This window comes from Pipistrellus kuhlii, unplaced genomic scaffold, assembly GCF_014108245.1.
Source record: "Pipistrellus kuhlii isolate mPipKuh1 unplaced genomic scaffold, mPipKuh1.p scaffold_m20_p_1, whole genome shotgun sequence".
In the NCBI taxonomy this organism is placed as follows: domain Eukaryota; kingdom Metazoa; phylum Chordata; class Mammalia; order Chiroptera; family Vespertilionidae; genus Pipistrellus; species Pipistrellus kuhlii.
The window spans coordinates 149851706-149872056 of NW_023425404.1; the positions used below are offsets into that span (position 1 = coordinate 149851706).

A 20351-nucleotide genomic window follows, 5' to 3' on the forward strand; every position below is an offset into this window, starting at 1 on the left:
CCCCCACCTCCGGCTCCGGCCCCGCCTCCCTGCTCCCCAGCCCTCTTGGCTCCCGGCTCCCAGGGTGCAGCTTCTCCTCTCTTCTGGGGAACCCTGCCTCCCTCTTCCAGCCTCAGGTGAACCCTCTGCCTTCTGAGCAACAGCCTACTCGTCTTCCCAGATTTGGCAGTTCACCAAAAGCTTTGGGATAGAGCCCCCTGGGTGACTTGGATGCTTTCATTTAGGTGGTGGGGTGTCAGCTTCGGGGGGCCTCACTTAAGAGGGGGACTGGTGAGGTTTGCTTAGAAAAGAGCCATCCGTGGTTACCTTGGCCACACACAACATCTGGCGCTTCTCCAAGCACCTCCGTGCCTTTCTCCCTGCCCTCTGCCTGGGAAACTCCAGTTCCTTCTCCACAGCCCGGGTCAGAAACCACATCCCCTGTGCAGCCTTCCTGCGCCTCCAGGCAGGCACCGTCACCGCTGCCCGCGGCTCTCCATCTCCCTTGTGATTTGGTGTCTCAATCCTGCGGCCCTGAGGCTCTCACCTTTAGAGATACACCCCCCCCCCCCGCCCCCAACCCAAAATTTCTTCTCAGGGTCCCCTTGGAGAGCCTCGTACTTGTGTTTGTTGGGAAATAACTGGCTTTATTTTGACTAAAAGACTGTTTCTCAGAGAAGCCAGTCTTGGCTTGTGACGTGCCCTTGAGCAGTGACCTTCCTGGGCAGTGGGGGTGGGAATGGCCCTTCCTCAGGAAGCGGAGGCTTCTGCTCTCCCACGAGCTGGAGAAGTGTCAGAGACGTGGAAATGTGCTGTAAAGGGGGATAATGAGCCGTGGTGCTCCACCTTGCCTACACTCTCTAATCACCTGAGAGCTTTAAAGCACCCCCCCCCCCCAGAGGTCTCCCCCAGAGGTCTGCTTTCACTGCTCTGCCTGCAGCCTGGGCTCCGGCTGCTGAAACTTCCGGGGTGGCATGCCTCTCAGAACCACCCACTGGAGGGAGGAGACCCTTACTTGGTAACTCTGGGGACACTCGATGCCAGGGAAGAGTTGTGAGGACTCAAGTATGTTCATTAAGAAGGGGCGGAGGGGGGAGATACGTAGGCAAAAACAAGGCCTGCACAGGTACACTAAGGTAGATGACTCTTAAATGCCTAAACTTGACCTTAGGGGGAAGACAGGAAAGAGGCAGAGTTGATGAGGGAGACAGAAGCCTTCCTCATGGAAAAGTTCCCCAGGCTAAAGAGGGGAGGGGAGAGAAGCCGGGCCTTCCCACACCCAAGGAGACACCAGGTGCGAAGGGCTTTACCTGTGACGTCAGGATAGTTTGGACTCGCTGTCTGCGAGGAGTCCCAGGGGCAGGTGGGAAAGACCGTTACTTCTCAAAAGAACCTCAAAGAAACCAAAACCCGGAGCATCCCCTCCCCTGGGAGATGAGAGGAAGGATGTTTCCAGAGGCGGGGGTTGCGTGGGTGGGCCTTAACTCCTGACTTGGGGAGACCATAACCCAGGGATGGGGCCAGTACACTTACAATGGGTGAGGCCGAGTGCCTCTCTGAGCATTGAAATACTTTCAACTCAGCAGCTGGCGGGCAAGGGTGCCCGCTTAGCTCTGTGTGGATGGCCTCCCTGCGTGCCCCATTCCAGGGACGATGCAGGCTGGGCCCTCAGCGGTTGGGCAGTGCCGCGGCCGGGGCCTTGTCCGGTATCTGTCACTGTTGTACCCCAATCCCCACGCCCCATAGTCTGCTTCAGGTTCCACTGGAATCACCGAGGGTTTGGGGTTCAGAATTTGATGGGTCTGTCTGATGGGTGTGCCTCACTAGGATGTAAACCCGAGAGCCTCCAGGTGTGAGACGGGGTGGCCCTAACGCACTGTATTTCACCCGGTGATGATGGTACAGATACACAGGCCCCGTCTATCAGAGGCGGGACAGCCCACCCTGCCAGACGAGCCAGGCGGCAGTGATGGGTGCCCTCCGGAACTCTGACAATGCAGAGGAAAAAGAGCTCTCGTCCCCTTATCTTGACAAACCAAGATAGGTTTTCCTTCCTGGAGAAAGGAACCGAATGAAGAGGGTTGTATGTGTGTGTGACAGGAACGGGCCAAGAGGCAAAGGCTTCCTCCAGCCCAGCGCCTGTCAAACTGCAGATCGCAACCCGTTAGTGAGTGTGCAACGCTGTGGTTTGGATCATGACCAACATTTGAAAAATAATAAAGTAGAACAAAAATATCAGAGCATTGCGCATAGTAAGGAGTTAGGACCGTGTTATGAAAATGTTATTTGTTACAGTCGTGTTCTAGGTTGCAGTGTGAAATATATTCTGCAAATCTCTATTAAAAAAACAACAGCCAAAACCGGCGGACTGAAAGGTCCTGGGTTCGATTCCGGTCAAGGGCATGTACCTTAGTTGCGGGCATCCCTGGTAGGGGGTGTGCAAGAGGCAGCTGATCGATATTTCTTTCTCATCGATGTTTCTAACTCTATCCCTCTCTTCCTCTCTGAAAAAGATCAATAATATATATATATATATATATATATATATATATATATATTAAAAAAACCCAGCAACAACAGTTGCCTCCTTAACAAACAGGGTAAAAGTAGTCTTTTCAATTGCCGGGTCCAGGTCGCTCGTTTGCCCAGGTGGGGAAATCCTGTCAGTCTCAAGGTCATTTTTCAGTAACTGGGCCGGTGGCAGACGGTAGTTGCGTGTGCCTCTCTAGGAGCCTCGGGAAGGATGCTCTGTTCTCAACTCACACAGCGCGTCCAGGGACTCGGCTCAGAGACCCTCCCGGTGCCTTTTCCTCCCTTCTCTTCTGTGACTCACCTTGTCACTCGTATTGCTATTCCCCTTAGTCACACCTTCTTCCCAGGCTTTGTTCTCATAAGGAATCATGTCTTAAAATTTTCACGGATGAACTAAAGCATCACAGAAACAAATGGAAAAAAATACATCCGTGCCATCCAAAGCTGTCATTTTCGTGTGTGGTGTGTGTGTGTGTGTGTGTGTGTGTGTGTGTGAACAAGACAAAAGGGTGCCATCGAGGTCCTGGGAGTAGTTGACAGTAAAGTGAAAAGAAAACCGGGTATGGGTTTCACCTTCAGAAAGTTCATATTGGCTGACGGGAGTGGCAGCTTTCTTGGGGGTTGAAATGAATTCAGTGTTTTATTCTAAACATCAAAAGCCTTTGCCGTTGAGCCCCTTCCACTTGGAGGCAAGCCTCACATCATCCCCACTGCATGGGAAATGGGAAGACTGATTTGTTTCTAAAGCTCAGGGAAGTTGTTTTTTTGTTTTTTTTTTTTTTTTAAGCAAGAAACTATTCTAAGGTCTTGACACAGGTTACAAGAAAAGTTTGCTGTGATTGTGAAACTATTCTGGCTGAGTTTTTCTTTTTTCTTGTCTGTGGCCTTCAAGAAACCCCACTTGAATTCTTCCCAATTAGTATTATCCTAAACATGAGCGCACAATCTGAGATGTAAACAAAATCTGCCCACAGTTTCCTCTGCACGGGGGAGGGTGAAAATTCCCTCTCAGTTATTATCTGTTAGCTCGTTAGAAAAGAAACGCCGCGGATGGTTTCTCTCCGAGGCAGCACAGCCCCCTGCAGCCTGGACGGGCTGGGGCCAGAATGTCTGGCTTCTTATCGTCCTGCGGCCACCCACAGTCACCGCAACGGCTGTCAGGAGTGAGGTCCGCCACAGTCCTCGTCTTTCATGCTAAAAACCATCCTTCCATTTGACAGGTGAAGAAACTGACTCAGGGAAACCGCATGTGTATCGTTTTTATTTTTTTTGTGTCTGATCTCCTCTTAACCACTTATTTTGGGGCTGATTTATTGGTAGGCAGGAAAGAAAACTCTGCATGTATTTAATTTTAATCACTTTTATTTGTTGTAAAATATATTTTATTGAGGGAGAGAGATAGAGACATAGATGATGAGAGAGAATCATCGATTGGCTGCCTCCTGCATGCCCTGCACTGGGGATCGAGCCTGAAACTCGGGCATGTGCCCTGAGTAGGAATCGAACTGTGTCTTTCTGGTTCATAGGTTGATGTTCAACCACTGAGCCATGCTGGCCAGGATAATCACTTTATTCTAAAAATATATATTTTTAAATTGATTTTGAGAGAGAGAGAGAGGGAGAGGGAGAGGGAGAGGGAGAGAGAAGGGAGGAGAGGAGAGAGAGAAACATTGTTGTGAGGGTGAAAATGGATAGGGTGTCTCCTGCATGCCCTCTCCTAGGGATCAAGCCCGGACCCTGGCCTGTGCCCTGACTAGGAATCGAACACTGGTAACCTTTCCGTTCACGGACGACAGCCAACCAACTGAGCCTCCAGGCCAGGGCTTGAGTCACTGCAGAGTCATAAAGCCAGTGCAAAGCAGGGTGTAGCTTTCTTTTCTCATGCTGGCCCTCTGCATTCCGATTCCGAAGTTTCCTGGGTGTCTTCGTGTGCGATGCAAAAGAAGAAAGATGAAATTTAATGTTTGTGTATTGCTCTCAGTGACATTATTTTTATAAATGTCATTACCTGCATCTCTACTATGAGATTCAACAGTTATTAACATCTTACTATATTTGCTTTACCTGTATAACTTTTTCTTAGTCATTTAAAAATAAGTGGCCGATATTGTGGTCATTTTTCCCTAAATAATTCCATGCATCCCCTAAAAATAAAGACATTATCCTGACAATAATCTAATGTCTAGTTTATATTCAAAGTTTCTTCCATTCTCAAAATATCTTTTACACATGATTTTTTTGGGGGGGCATGAGGATTTAATCAGGCTTATTGCATTGTTTGATTATTTGTTCTCACTGTCTTGAGCACAGACCCTCACCTTTGACATTGACTTTTTGAAGAAATCAGGACAGTTTTCTGTAGAATGTCTCACATTTTGGATTGTCTGATTGTTTCTTTTTTCCACTATTTCCTATAAACTGGGAGTTAGGTCTAAAAGCTTATTCAAAATAAAGGATATTTGGCAAGAAAGCCTCAGATGTACTTTATTTTTGTCATATCAAAAGGCAACTACTGCCCTTGCCGGTGTGCTCAGTGGTTAGCACACTGTGTACCAAAAGGGTCAAGGGTTCAATTCCTAGTCAACGGTACATACCTGGGTTGCAGGTTTGATCCCAGCCCAGTCAGAGTGTGTAGGAGGTAACCCATCGATGTATCTCTCTCTCTATCTCTTCCTCTCTCGTTTTCCTCTTCCTTTTTCTCCCTCCCTTCCACTCTTTCTAAAATCAACGGAAAAATATCCTCGGGTGAGGATTAACAACAACAAATAAAGCAACTACTACTATCCAGTTCCTCCACTCACTATTCCTAATGCCGAGTTTCACCTCTTGGTTAAGGGCTGGATCACTCCATTGTAAATTCTGTGTTTTCCTTCACAGTTCGTAAGCAACTGGGGGGAAGGGAGTGATGCTTTGACACCATGGGGATATCCTGCTTCCCAGCGATCTTTTGATCTGATGACTTTAGCATGTGTTAGTTTGCTGGGATTGCAGTAACAATGCACCACGGCCTTCAGCAACCCAGCGTTTTTGCATTTCAGTTTTAGAGACTGGAAGCCTGAAATGAAGGTGTCTGCAGGGCTGGCTCCTCTCGGGGGAGGTTCTGTTCCAAGGCCTCTCTCCGTGGCTTGCAGGTGGCTGTCTTTCTGTGTCATAATCTCCTCTAGGTGTGCCTGGGCCACCATTTCCTCTCCCTGTGGGATTAGGACCTTCCTGTTAACTTCAGCCTGTCTTCACATAAGATGTCATTCTGGCCCTGACTGGTTTGGCTCAGTGGATAGAGCGTCGGCCAACTGAAGGGTTCCAGGTTCAATTCCAGGCAAGAGCATGCACCTTGGTTGCGGCCAATCCCCAGAAGGGGGTGTGCAGGAGGCAGCTGATCGATGTTTCTAACACTCTATCCATCTCCCTTCTTCTCTGTAAAAAATCAATAAAATATATATATATTTTAAAAATATGACATTCTGCAGCCCGGGGATTAGGATTTCAACATGTGGATTTTGGGGGACACAATTCAACCTGTAACAACATCCATCCTGACTCTTGCCATAACCATTTATTTATGGGGGTCTCGGGATGGGTTCTCACGGAAACGATTCTGAGATGCAGATCTGTGTGCCGGGGTATCAGGAACCATGCTTGTGACACCTGGGAGAGACTAAGAGCAGCAGGTGGGGCGGAGAGAGAAGCCGAACTGCAATGCAGTTGTAACGAAGGCCTCGGCCTACGCTGCAGGCAGCTCTGGCACGAGATGATCCTGCAAAGATGTTGCAAATTGAGGCAGCGGACCAGGCCTTTGTACTCTTCATCAAATAAGCATTGGGTGCAGGGCGCCCCATGGAGGGGCAAAACCGTGGGCAGGGCAGCTTCCTTCCATGGAGGGCAAGGCCTGGGGAGACTCAGATGTGAGCTGTTCGGTACCAGCAGTGCCAGCGGTTGGGGAAATGAGTGCGTGGTTCTAAAGGGAGGTTTGGGGCAGGTGTCTGGATGTCTAAAGATTACAGAAGGGTGATTTCCCCCCAAATCTACATTTATTAGCTGACACTCTGCCAAAAAGAGAAAAAGCTTTCCCTCATCAACTGGAAACGAATTATAGTTCTTTCTAAAAAACAAGGTGGATGCACGATGGTTTTTTTATCCACTCATCTACTGATGGGCACGCTGCAGTGAACACAGGGGTGCATACGTTCTTTCTGATTGGTGTTTCGGTTTTCTTAGGACAAATTCCTAGGAATGGAACCACTGGGTCAAATGGCAGTTCCATATTTCATTTTTTGAAGAAACACCATGCTGTTCTCCACAGTGCTTGCACCAGTCTGCAGTCCCACCAGCAGTGCATGAGGGTTCCCTTTTCTCCACATCCTCGCCAGCACTTGTCGTTTGTTGATTTGTTGATGATAGCCATTCTGACAGGTGTGAGGTGAGAACTCATTGTGGTTTTATTTTGGATTTCTCTGATGCTTAGCGATGTTGAGCATCTTTTCATGTTGTTTGGCCTTCTGTATGTCCTCTGTGGAGAAGTGTCTTTCCAAGTCCTCTGCCCAATTTTTAGTTGGATTGTTTGTTTTTATCTGGTGTTGAGTTTTATAAATTCTTACCTTACCTTTTGTGATAGCACGGATGGGCCTGGATTATATTATGCTAAGTGAAATAAGCCAGTCAGAGAAAGACAGTTACCATATGATCACTGACATGTGGAATCTGATGAACAAAAAACCTCTAATGAACAAACTAGAAACAGACTCATAGATACAGAGAACAGACCGTCAGCTTCCAGAGGGGAGGAGGGTCTGGGGAATGGGTGAAAAAGGTGAAAGGATTAAGCAGGAAAAAACAACAAATCAAACTCATAGGCACAGACAATAGTATGGCGATGGCGATTGATTCCCAGAGGGAAAGCAGGGAGGGGAGGAGGGGGTGGCTTTGGAGGGAAAAGGGGATAAATAGTGATGGAGGGAGGCTTGACTTGGGGTGGTGAACACACAATACAATATCCCAGTGATTTTCAACCTTTCTCATCTTATGGCACACATATACTACTAAAATTCTGTGGTACACGAAAAATACATTTGTTTTTGCTGATCTGACAAAAAAAAAGAGGGAGGGGAGCATGTTTTTGATTCATTCACACCAGAAGGCTATCATTGTGTTTGGCTGTTGTCTTTTTTTTATTTGACAATCTAAGGGAAAAGAGGTCAGTGCACCTAACTAAATAGTCAGGCACCGCATGCTTTAAAATTTCTTGCAGCCCACCAGTTGAAAATCACTGCACTATGCAGGTGATGCATTATAGAATCATACACCTGAAACCTATATAATTTTTTAAACCAATGTCACCCCAAATAAATTTAATTTATAAAAAAGACAGGGTGAATGCTTAAATTTTTTTCCTCGACCAATTTCTCAAGGTCACATATACTTTTGCTATTGAGGGCCTTTTGCACCATAAAAAACATTAGAAATCATATTTTACAGCTGTGTTGGTATAAATGTAACCTGGGCTGGATGTATTATTATCTGTTTATTATCATATTCATTTGCTTTTCGTCTGAAGATAGCATACTGGGGGCTCTCAGTGCTGTGTCTGCTGTACCTGTGCCACTAGCTCCAGATCAGGAGCCCACCAGGTAGCAAATGAACAGGATTGATTCCAAGTGTGTGAGTGTGTGTGAGTGTGTGTGTGTGTGTGTGTGTGTGTGAGAGAGAGAGAGAGAGAGAGAGTGTGTGTGAGTGTGAGAGAGTGTGTGTGTGTGTGTGAGAGAGAGAGAGTGTGTGTGTGAGTGTGTGTGAGTGTGAGAGAGTGTGTGTGTGTGTGTGAGAGAGGGAGTGTGTGAGTGTGTGTGTGTGTGTGTGTGTGTGTGTGAGAGAGAGAGAGAAAGAGAGAGTGTGTGTGTGTTTGTGTGAGAGAGAGTGTGAGTGTGTGTGTGTGTGTGTGAGTGTGAGTGTGTGTGTGTGTGTGTGTGTGTACAGGGGTTGAATGTGTTGACCATCTAACGGGAAGGGACATTTAGGTCCAGTAGAACATTTCCCTGCAGGAAAGGGAGGTGGCTGGGTGTTGCCAGATATTTTCACGAGAAACCAGAAATAGAGACTTTAAAATTTGAAATCATCTATTTTTAATTGTTGGCTCAGTTTTGTTTGTTTTTTTAAAAAAACACCTGTGAGCTGATTACAGCCTAAAGGCTGCCAGTCTGAGGAGCTGGAGGCTGTGAGGGTCCTCGGGGAGGACCGTTCATACTCAGTACCTTGCAGAAAGCCTGGCATGTGGAATGTGCTCGGACATACTTACAGAGAAACCAATGAAGGAATAATGACATTTCACTAAGGCAACTCACTAAAAGCAGGTTGGATTTTATGCATCAAAACCAGTGAAGACCAGAAAGCTTAGGCTCCAGAGTGTGCTGCAAAGAAAACAAAACTGCCCTGGGCTTCTCACAGCAGCTTAGAGACGTGGCAGGAATAGAGATGTGTGATGAGAACCCTGGAAGCCCCTTTGTGAACTAGGTCAGGCCGCCTCAGGAGGCTTTCATTAATCAGAGACTCACAGGGAGTTCACGATGGAGTGCAGTATTGTTGTGGGGAAAAAACAACAACCACACAATCTTACAGAGACTGCGATTTGTCATTTTTCCCTTTGGGGGACCCAAATATTCCCCACTGGGGAACATTTTTCATCTCTGCCTTGTACTGGTTGCTAGATGGCAGAAGTTTGGTCAGAATCCACTGAGTCCATGTTGAGGCCCGGGGAGGACCCTGTCAGGGCAGGTGAGACGGGGAGGAGGGTAAGAGTCTTGAAGAGAAACGGAGAGAGAACAGGGCCTCCTAGAGGCTTTCTCTCAAATTTTCACTATAATCCCCAGCTCTTTTGTCTCAGACATAAAAGCAACAGCGGTGCCTCAGACTTTTCCTTAAAATGAGCCTTCAGGGCTCAGCGCTTAGCCCTCTGAGGATCTGGGTATCTCCACCCAGTCTTCATGCTTCCCTGCTGCTGGGGGCCTGCTGACTCCGCGTAACCTCTGGGCCCTGCGCTTCAGCCACTAGCTGTCTTAATTCCATAGAGAAATTGCTCCTTACGGGGTGGGGGGGATAATGACATCACCCATAATTACCCAGATATTTCAGATGATGATGCTAGAACTTACTCTTTTTTTCTCCCATTTTCCCCAGACTGACCAGTTTGGGTGCTGTTATAATCGTAACCTACCTTCAGAGGGACCAACATTGTTGATATTATAATTTACCACTTATGGTCACTAATGAGCACATAGTGGTTGCAGTATAAAATATATGTGCACACTCTTATGTTTATTGTCATATTCATTTGCTCATGTGCACACTCTTTCTCTTACACACACACACTCATATGTGCACACTCTTTCTCTTACACACACACACACTTGTTGCCCAAGAGAAAAAAAATCAAAACTGAACAGTTAATGGAAAAGCAACTTGGCATACCCATAGTGCAGTAAATTATTATCTTTGTTCTCAGTTATGCCTAAATCTAATTTTGACTGTTGTGTTTTGATTTTGATTGTTTGAGCGAAAAGAGATGGATGATGGAGGTTATCCTGAACCATAGACTCAGAGAATGTTTGCTCTTCCCAAATTCACCTCAGAGAACCTGGGAGGGCGAGGGTTCAGCGTAAGGAAAGGAGTCATTGTTTACACCTGGGGCATCCTTTGCCCTGAAGGCCCTGCTCCCTGGCCATCCCGCCTCAGCCTGGCAGAAGTTGCCTAGTGATCAGAATTATGAAGTTTTCAGAAATGTTTAGTATTTGCTAAATATCTTATGTACCTTTTAATTGTCTCACAACAACTGTTTGAGGTTTACTTGTTTCACAGATAAATGAGACTAAGAAAGAGTAAAATACCCCCTCCCCCCCCACCAGCTAGGCAATGGCAGGTGCCTTGTGCGCCCCCCACTTGTCTGTACAAGGAGCCTGCATTCTGATTTTTTTTATTGTTTTTTTTTTTTTTCATTTTTAGTAAATAAAATGTTAAATGATTGGCAGCTCCAGATATATGGCTCTTGTTACATGTGTGGCCACTCTGAGTAGATGACAGAACAACATTAGTCTACAGCATTTTATTTTTTAAAAAGCTTTTTATTGATTTTAGAGAGAGAGGAAAAGAGAGGGAGAGAGAAACATGGGTATGAGAGAGAAACATCATTCAGCTGCCTCCCGCCAAGTACCCCGACTGGGGATGGAGCCCACAACCTGGGCATGTGCCCTGACCAAGAATCGAACCGGCGACTTTTCCATGCAGGGACAACGCTCAGCCAACTGAGCCACACTGGCCATTGCAATAGCAGAGCAGGTAACAAGTTATGTATAATTTTGTGTTTCTTAGTTGGCTTACAGCTTCTATGACAATTAGAATGAAAGGTCTGCTATGACTTTCATTCTAATTGTCATAGAAGCTGTAAGCCAACCAGGAAAAGTAGCATTTACCCAGGACTTTAGAGCAAGCTAAGTGGACCTAACTGAAGGCAGAGAGAGGAAATGCAAGAAATGTATCTTCTCTCTCTCTCTCGTTCCTTTTTCGCCAAATCTTCCTGGACGATTAGGGCAGCTGCTTAAAGATTCACGCCGAGGGAGCAGAGAAAATGTCTTCCTGCAGCCCGAGTGCAGCTCGGTGGAAGGCAGTTTAGCAGGAGGAGGTGGGGCTCGCACAGCGGGGCTGTTGGTGGTTGGACGCATAATAGAATTTAGGCTTTATTAGTAAAGAGAAGCCCTGTGCAACCAGTAAATAGAAATCATGGGAAAATGTTCTATTTTCAAGAGAATTGTTGAAATAGTAGGAGGAAGTTGCCTCAGAATCTCAGACTTTTTATACCCAAGCCTTTATTTTATTTTTTAATATTTTTAAAAATCGATTTCAGAGTGGGAGGGAGAGGAAGAGAGAGAGAGACAGAAACATCAATGATGACAGAGAATCATTGAGCGATTGCCTCCTGCACGCCCTACACTCGGGATGGAGCCTGAAACGCGGGCATGTGCCCTAACTGGGAATTGAGCTGTTACCTCCTGTTCATATGTCAACGTTCAACCACTGAGCCACGCCGGCCAGTTACACCCAGACCTTTAAAGGGAAGATGTAAGGTCTAACTGAAATTCTTTAAAACACTGCTTCATGAGATGAGAGGCCATAAAGGGTCTTACCCTGCCACTGGCAGCCCCTTATTGGGCCTTGGCATAACTATGGGTATGCCAAGTTACCTTTTCCATTATCTATTCAGTTTTTATTTTTTTCTCTTGGGCAACAAGTGTGTGTGTGTGTGTGTGTGTGTGTGTGTGTGAGAGAGAGAGAGAGAGAGAGAAAGAGAGAGAGAGAGAGAGAGATAGAAAGATGTGTGTGCACATATATTTTATACTGCAATAGCTATGTGCTCATTAGTGACCATAAGTGGCAAATTATAATATCAAAAATGTTGGTCCCTCTGAAGGTAGGTTACGATTATAACAGCACCCAAAATTTGGGGGAAATGGGAGAAAAAAAGAGTAAGTTCTAGCATCGTCATCTGAAATATCTGGGTAATTATAGGTGATGTCATCATCCCCTCCTCTTCCCCCCTCCCCCCCATCGAGCAGTTTCACTATGGAATTAAGACAGCTAGTGGCTGAAACGCAGGGCCCATAAGGCCTTCTCTCTCGGAGGTGGCTGGTCAGCTGAGCACGCTGGGACCCTGGACCGGCAGCAGCAGCACCGCCTGTGAACTTGTTAGGATCAGAATTCCTAGGCCCCTCCCAGTCCAGAAGGGTCTGAAGAAGCGAGCACTGGTGCAGTCACACCAGGAGAATGAACAGGGGAGCTCTCAAGAAGAACTTTCCAGAGACCTTAGAGCAGGATTCTCTGCTGCGGCACTGCTGAGGTTTTGTGCACGATCATTTTTTGCTGTAGAATTGGCCTCGGGCATTGTAGGATGCTCAGCGGCATCACCGGCCTTTGCCCACCAGATGCTAGCAGCATCCTTCAGGTTTTGGTTGGTGATCATTGACATTGCTGAAGACTTGGCTAAATGTTCCCGGAACGGGGAAGGAGGCAAAGTCACCACGCTTCGGAGAGCCCCGGGCTTAGAGTGATGCAAGAGCCTTTGTCTTCAGAGGGGGTGACCAGGAGGGATGTTTTACAGAGGCAGCGGGGCGGCATTCGTAATGGGATAATAATAGGCAGTGCTCACTGCTCACCAGGCATGGCCTGTGTTTTGCCTACCCCTCTTAATCTTTACAACAAATCTATGCCTGTTGTAAAGCAAGTGCCATCTCCCTCACTTTATGGATGAAGAAACCAAGGTTTAGAAATTAAGTCTTGCTGAGAAGTAATATGCCAGGGGTTCATTCCCAGGTCCTTTTTACTATTATGTTATACTAGAGGCCCGGTGCATGAAATTTGGGGCGGGGGGGGGGGGGGGGGGAGGTTGTCCCTCACCTAAGCCTGCACCCTCTCCAATATGGGACCCCTTGAGGGATGTCCAACTGCCTGTTTAGGCCCCATTCTGATAGGATTGTTGGCTCCCAATTGCTTGCCTACCTGCCTTCCTGATTGCCCCTAACCACTTCTGCCTGCCAGCCTGATCACCCCCTAACCACTCTCCTGCTAGCCTGCTTGATGCCTAATTGCTCCCCTGCCAGCCTGTTTGCCCCTAATTGCCCCCCTCTGCTGGCCTGGTCACCCCTAACTGCCCTCCCCTGAAGGCCTGGTCCCTCCCAACTGCCATCCCCTGCCGGCCATCTTATGGTGGCCATCTTGTGTTCACATGGGGGCAAGATCTTTGACCACATGGGGGCAGCCATCTTGTGTGTTGGAGTGATGGTCAATTTGCATATTACTCTTTTATTAGATAGGATTGCCAGTCACATACCTATATGGATGGATGTATCTCTACCTATGGGTTTGTTGGCCTGTCCCTTTCTATCTTCCAAATCTGGGAAGGACTGGAGAGGGCCAGAACCAAACTGTGACTTCAAAACATTTGAGCTGGTACAAAAGCAAGTACCCAAACAAGTGTCTTCTGCCATTGCAGCCCCCTCTTCCCTTCCTTCCCTGTTCCCAGGAGCCTTCGGCCTCTGCCTGCGACCCCACCTCTGCCCTCCCCTCAGTGGAAGACAGTTGTGTGTGCTGATCGTGTCCTCTCGCAGGTTTAACGGCCAGAGCTCCGCTGCACACCCGCAGGGCTCCTGGACATCAAAGGCTCTGCTCCTCAGGGCCTGGCGGGAGCTCGCATCACCAAAGGGAGCTAGCTGCTGGGAAAGCAGCGCTGACGGGCCCAGACTTCACGGGAAAGGACAGCCCCATCTTCTGATCCCCAGCCCACGGGTGCCAGGAGCTCTGTACAGATTGGCATCCTGGTGGCTTTGTTAGTGCTGGTAGTGGAAGTGGGGTCCTTGTGGGGCCACAGGAAAGCCTTCCGGGAGATCCACGCATGGGAGATGGAGGCGTGGTAAGATTTATTGGTGGCACCGGATGCAAAATCAAAGGAGTGCCCCTGGGCTTGCAAAGTCTCATCTCCTTCATCCGACCCTGAAAAAGTCCACTCTTTTCTTGCCTTCATCACACCCAGACCCAGAAACAGGGCCCGTGTCCGGAGATGCCGTGCCCTATTAAAGCTTCGTCCTTTGGTGCCCACACAACCTGCCATGGGCCCACGGCGGCTGCTAGACCCGCCTGATTGCTATGAAGAGTATCTCAAATCTTCCCGTTCTTGCACTAGCCTGGCCTACTCTGGCCAATGACCTGTCCTCAGGTGTGACTAACAGACAAGTACCTTCCCTCTGTCACCCAGACTTCACTGGGGTTGAGTCTATTCTCCCCCATCCAGTCCCTTCCTGTGGCTACCTGGGGAGTGTTCACCATCATCAGTCAGAGGCCAACTGTACTTGCCCATTATTCTGCAACTTTGTGAGTCTGGTTTCTATTGACCTAGCTCCTTTATCTGTGAGCTGGTAGCATTGCTAATTACACCTTCTTTTTTTCAGAGTTGTGTCTGAATACTTTACTACCTCAGAGCCAGCTAGCTAGCAAAAACTAGTTTAGATGCTAACCTCCACAAAGATCATATTGAAATAGAAGAGAGGTTAGGAACTTCTCAAATTAGCCTTATCAAAATTGTTAATGGAACAGCCCATAAATTCTCATATCTAACCCAGGGTTTTTGTAGTTTATTCTCATTTTGGCTATGACTAGAAGGTTGCATGTGTTCTTCCTTAGAGTCCTGCAGAATTTTAGTATCAGACATCCAGTGCCAGCTAGCTTAAGTAAGAGAAGGGACTTTGTTGTTCACATAACGAGGAGAACTACTGGGGAGGCTCACAGGATCAAAAGAACTATAGAGCCCCAGGGCCTGCAACCAATGACTCCATTCAGGCTCTCTCTGACGCTCTTGTTGACATCTCATCGTCTCTGTGTCTGTCTTTTTTGGCCTCATTCTTTACTTTTGCAATCTTGCCTCCATATGTGACTTTTAGTTTTTCAGCCAGAAGAGAAAGAAGGGTTGGGTTAGGTCTTTAGTCCCAATGCCAGGAAGATGGGATAATATGGTAGGCCAGGCCTGGGCCACATGGCTGTATTCCTGTTGTCAGAAGGACCACAAAAAAACTACTGCTCAGTTCAGGCCTTGACTCAAACCCATTGTCAGAGCCCCCTACCCCAGGCATAGACAGACCAACCTTGTAAGTGATCCCTGAAATATTCAAAATCCCCCAAAAGGAGAAGACAGTGCCATAGACTATGGTAAGGCCCTGCCTGGGAACTGTGGCTTGGGGGAATTCTGTTTTGGGTTTTCACGGAGTCTCAGAATTCATTTCATTGCACCCAAGGTCCACTATCTTATCTACTGGTAAAATAGTCACACTGAATGTTTCCAGTATTGATTGTACTTTCTCCCTAACTACTTGACGGTGAAAAAAAAAATATTGATGGGGATGTGAAGGCCAGGAAGGACTGGAAAATAGCTGGGGGGGAGAAGGGGGAGGACACCACCCCCCCCCCCCCCCCCCCCCCCCCGCAGGGAGGAATGTGCCTGGGGGTAGGGCAGGCAGGGGAAGGTCTATGGGGGGAAAAAGGAGACATATGTACTACTATTTCTAATTCTTTAAACAATAAAGGAAAGAAAATAGCTCTCCATTTCATGGATTTATGACCAAGATTAAACTATATTAACAAAAGAGGCCAGAGCCTGGTCAGCATGGCTCAGTCGTTGAGCATCGACTTATGAACCAGGAGCCCATAGTTCGATTCCTGGTACGATTCCTGGCACATGCCTGGATTGCGGGCTCAATCTCCAGTGGGAGGCGTGCAGGAGGCAGCGATCAATGATTCTCTCTCATCATTGATGTTTCGCTCTCTTTTTCCCCTTCTTCTTTTATAGCTATAAAGCACCTCTGTTATTGAAATTTTTTCCCCAACATAAATATTTTTAAAAGAGGCCAGAACTTTTTATTTACTACTTCTCTCTATGACTTATGGGCATATTGTTGATTTTTGTTTTTAACTTTTCAAGTAAGGAATATTTGACACGTTTATGAAACCCACATGTATTCAGGGACTCATTAATCTTAGTGCCAGGGGTAAGGCTTGTTTTTAGGCCCATGGGATCTTGGATCTTGATCTTGGATTGAGATCAAGATCAGTCAGACTCGACTTTTAGAAGTAATGTTGTGCTCCCTTTAAATATGTATAAGGATACTGAAGTAACCCTGGTAATTATTTGAAGAAAGTACTACAGTGGGGGTCTGGGGCCATTCACAGTTGCTTGGGAATGCACTCACAGCCAATCACTTGTTCTTTGGCAGTTCTTTATGGGGGGCCCTGACTGTGCTAAGTGCTAGAAACAATTGTGTAGGGTAATACGCCTGATCTTACCGCCTTAGAGCCTGGTTTAGGGTTTTGCCCAGGTAAGGAAATGGCCCACTTTTAAATTTGAATTGGGATCCAGTATTAAAGACGACAGTGCAGAGAAGTGAAGATAAAACCTACTTGATATCTCCCAGAAGCAAAGGGGCAGGTAGAGGGTGGGAACTTGATTCTTGGATCAGAAGAACTTGGGTTTGACTCATAGCAAAGACACCCCTTAGATTTGTGACATTGGGAAATGAGTTCACTTCTTTAAGCCTCTGTTTTCTCATCTGTAAAATGGGACTGATAATAATACAAACCCAAAGGGATTGTTTGATATGTTTTAATAAGATAATCCAAGGAAGACATTTAGCATTGTATGGGCACATTGCTTGAAAAATCACTGTGATAATTGTAATAACCTTAGGAATCATGATTTTTTGATCCCTGTGTGTCCTCTTTCCATCGTGCACTTACAACCTCTCCCAAATCTCCATACACAGAGCAAACCACCACTACCAGCTGGGGCGGGGGGGGGGGGGGGTGGTGAGTGGGGGAGGCATGAGGTCTTCAGCAGAGACTTTAGAATCAGGGTGACTTGGGGTTACATGCAGGATTAAACTCTCAGAGATCCAGTTCCTCAACTGTAAAGTGAGAGTAACACAGGTTGGGAAGGTTAGCGATAATAATGAGCTCCACTACAGGTTGGCTTTTTAAAAACTTCTTATCTGGCCATCTTTGTGAGCCCAGGCCATGGTGGTGGTTTAAGCGAGGATCTCTAGAAGACAAATCTTAGCTGTCCCTGATGTCAGGGTTTTCCTTCTAGCCCTGAGCCAGACTTCATTGCTTTTCGTCTGGCCTGCATGGTTTCCTTCAAGCCAAGGTCGTTGGAGGCATGATAATGGGCACTGACACTTGGAAATAGCTATTCAGATAACTCCTCCTGGCATGATTGCCAATGAAGAGGCAATTTCAGCCCCACAAAGAGTGGATGTGTAAGACTGAACCACAAATGCACACCAATATGGTTGTGATTTTTCATCAAGACTGGCAAGAGAAATTAGCAAATAAAAGATTTGTTTGAACCGAAACCGGTTTGGCTCAGTGGATAGAGCATCGGCCTGCGGACTGAAAGGTTTCTGGTTCAATTTAGGTCAAGAGCATGTACCTTGGTTTCGGGCACATCCCCAGTAGGGGGTGTGCAAGAGGTAGCTGATCGATGTTTCTAACTCTCTATCCCTCTCTCTTCCTCCTCTCTGTAAAAAATCAATAAAAATATATTTTTAAAAAAAGATTTGTTTGAGATAGAAAAATGATGTGCAAAGGTCAAAGTTTCTTGAGGAAGGTCTCTTCCTTTCTGTCTGGTACTGGAAAGCTACAAATCAATAAAATGTCTGCGTTTCCTCAAGTTATTCATTCTTTGCATCGGAGATTCTTCCCCTGATACCACTGCACTCGAGTCCCTGTTGAGGAGAAAAAAAGCATGGGGAGGTTTAAAAGCTCTGTGCCATCTGCTGACATTCTCCCTGCTTGTGCCTTGCAGCCTACTTCTGCTTCCTCCTGACGGCTCTGGGTGTGACCGCTGGTGCCCATCGCTTGTGGAGCCACAGGTCCTACAAGGCCAAGCTGCCTCTGAGAATATTCCTGGCTGCCGCCAACTCCATGGCTTTCCAGGTAGGGATGGCGTGCATGTTCCTCCACACACATTCTAGACCCACCGCTCTGGGCCCAAGCCCTCCCTGCCTCTCCCAAGTTTTCTCTCCTTGGAGCTTTACATGCTGTAAAATGTCACCTGGGGACTTCGTGGCTCAAGACCTCAAGACGTCAATTCCCAAAACTGTGCTGACCCACAGAGGAGGAAGGAGATGCCTCCCTCCAGAGTCCCAGCCCTCCATATGCCCCGAAACCCTCTGTTTTTGTCCAGCTCGAATGAGAGCCAAGTTCCGTGCTGAGTATGCTATGTACGTACAGCATTTGATCCTCCCTGTGACCCCCTTGCATTAGATGTTGTGTGTTCTTGTTTTATAGAGGAGGAAACTAAGGCTTAATGAAGTTAAAGAATGAATGTCAGAGGGAAAGTGGGGGAGGGAGGGTTGGTGGGAAGTAATCAACCAAAGACCTTGTATGCCTATATGCAAAACCCATTGACACAGACTATAGGGTGCTGAAGGCCTGGGGTGTAGGGTGGGGGGCGGGGGGCAAGCTGGAGAGGGTCAATGGGGGGAAAAGGGGACATACTATATAGTATGTAATACTTTCAACAATAAAGAATTATTTTAAAAAAACAAACAAACACGAAAAGAACATAGCCAAATTATATGACTAAAAAATCTAGAGAACATCTAGAGAAAGCAAATTTGGGTCTGATACAAAGCCATTACTCCTACAAAACCTATTTTCGAGGTCACCCTCTAAGTTTGTAGTGGAATGCCTATTCAATATGGAGTCGGAAGACTCGGGATTTGAGTGTCCTGGTTGCTAGTTGTGTATCACTTACTCATCTCCAGTTTCTTCATCTGTAAAAACATGAATGTGACTTCACTCCCAGAGCTGCTATGAAACCATTGAAAATTTCAAGGAGCTATAAAAATGTAAGAGAGCTGGGATTGGGCCCTCATTCTCAGGTCTATTCCAGTCCTAGGCTGTTTCCCACCGGTGGGTCCCTTTCTGAGCTGCTGGGAGTTTGGATTGATCATAAATCTGTTTTCCAATTCCTCATCTGATCCAGGAAGGGTGAGCGGAAACAACTTGTTTTCGAAGTCCATACTCTATATGAGTGCAGGTGGTTCCAGACCCATTGAATTGTCACCCATTGGGAAGAAAGGGCAATTCCCAAAACTGCGTTGGAATCCAAGGAAGCAAGTGACCCAGAAACCTCTCTGTGACTTCAGACATGGAAGTCGCATGGCCATCTCTGTGATGTGCCTCCCATCCCTTTAAGACAGCATTTCTCTGTGTTGCTCTTGTGTCTAAGGATTTGAATCTCTATTCAGGCTTCCCTCCCACAGTTGGAGCATTCATAACGCAAATAGGATCTAACACAATAGATGGCTTAGGGAGCACAGTTCGAATTCTGAATGCCTCCTGGTTATAATTCAAGCACAGTCGGGAATTAGAACCACGGTTCTAGGGTAGCAGCTGTTGGGCACAGAGGAGTGGTCGGCAGCTCCTTTGTTTTGTGTTTTGTTCACCTCTGGCATGGTGGACTGCGCTGCACTTTATTTTGACTTCAACCGTCTTAGTTCAGGCTGGTGCTGTTTTTTTGTTTGTTTGTTTGTTTTTTATCATAACAGTGAATTATAATCATAATAATTTGGAAACTCATTGACTCAGGTCTTAGATGCTACTGAGGACTTAGCTCAGTAATTTTCATTTGTTTTGGTTTAGCAGTTTATTATTTTTAGCCTCCAATTACACACTCATATAGTTATAAAGCACCTCTATTATTGAAATTGTTTCCCAACATAAATAACTTGAAGTTGAGAGCTTAAACCTCTTTCTCATGGAAACTATTTGTTTATAACTCAGTTTTTTAGAACCCAAGTTTCCTTAGTAAAACATCCCATAATGGAACAGCACACGGTGATTTTAAATCCACTTTGGGGAGAAAGTTCATTGTAAGCCCAGGTCCTGGAATAAATTCTTGGCTCTGCCATTTGCTACCTGTGGGCCTTTGTACAGGTCTCTGTTTCTTTAAATGCCTGACACTTGGAAATATGCTCTTCAGGGTAAAAATACCCACCTCACAGAGTTGTTGGGATGATGAAATAATGAACAAAAAGTGCCCACATTATAGCAGCACTCGCAGAATATCCTTTCCCCTCTTCTTCATTAGAATGGCACACCATCTCATTCATTTCTGTATTTTAGTGCCTATCAAATGGAAAACACTCAATGATTATTAAATGAATTAATAGTTTTTAAAAAAATATTTTTAGAAATCATCAAATTGGAACTATGCCTACATGCCTACATTTGTGGTGGATTTTTTTTTTTCATTTGAC

At 46.4% G+C, this 20351-nt stretch overlaps 1 protein-coding gene across 1 annotated transcript in view; it reads left to right on the top strand.

Moving 5' to 3' along the window:
- The window catches only part of SCD5 (stearoyl-CoA desaturase 5), a 128021-nt gene that overhangs the window by 52115 nt on the left and 55555 nt on the right, over positions 1-20351 (top strand). Inside the window, exon 2 of the mRNA XM_036412381.2 lies at positions 17891-18021. Within this exon, the coding sequence (XP_036268274.1) occupies positions 17891-18021 (131 nt within the window). The remainder of the gene's footprint in view (positions 1-17890; positions 18022-20351) is intronic.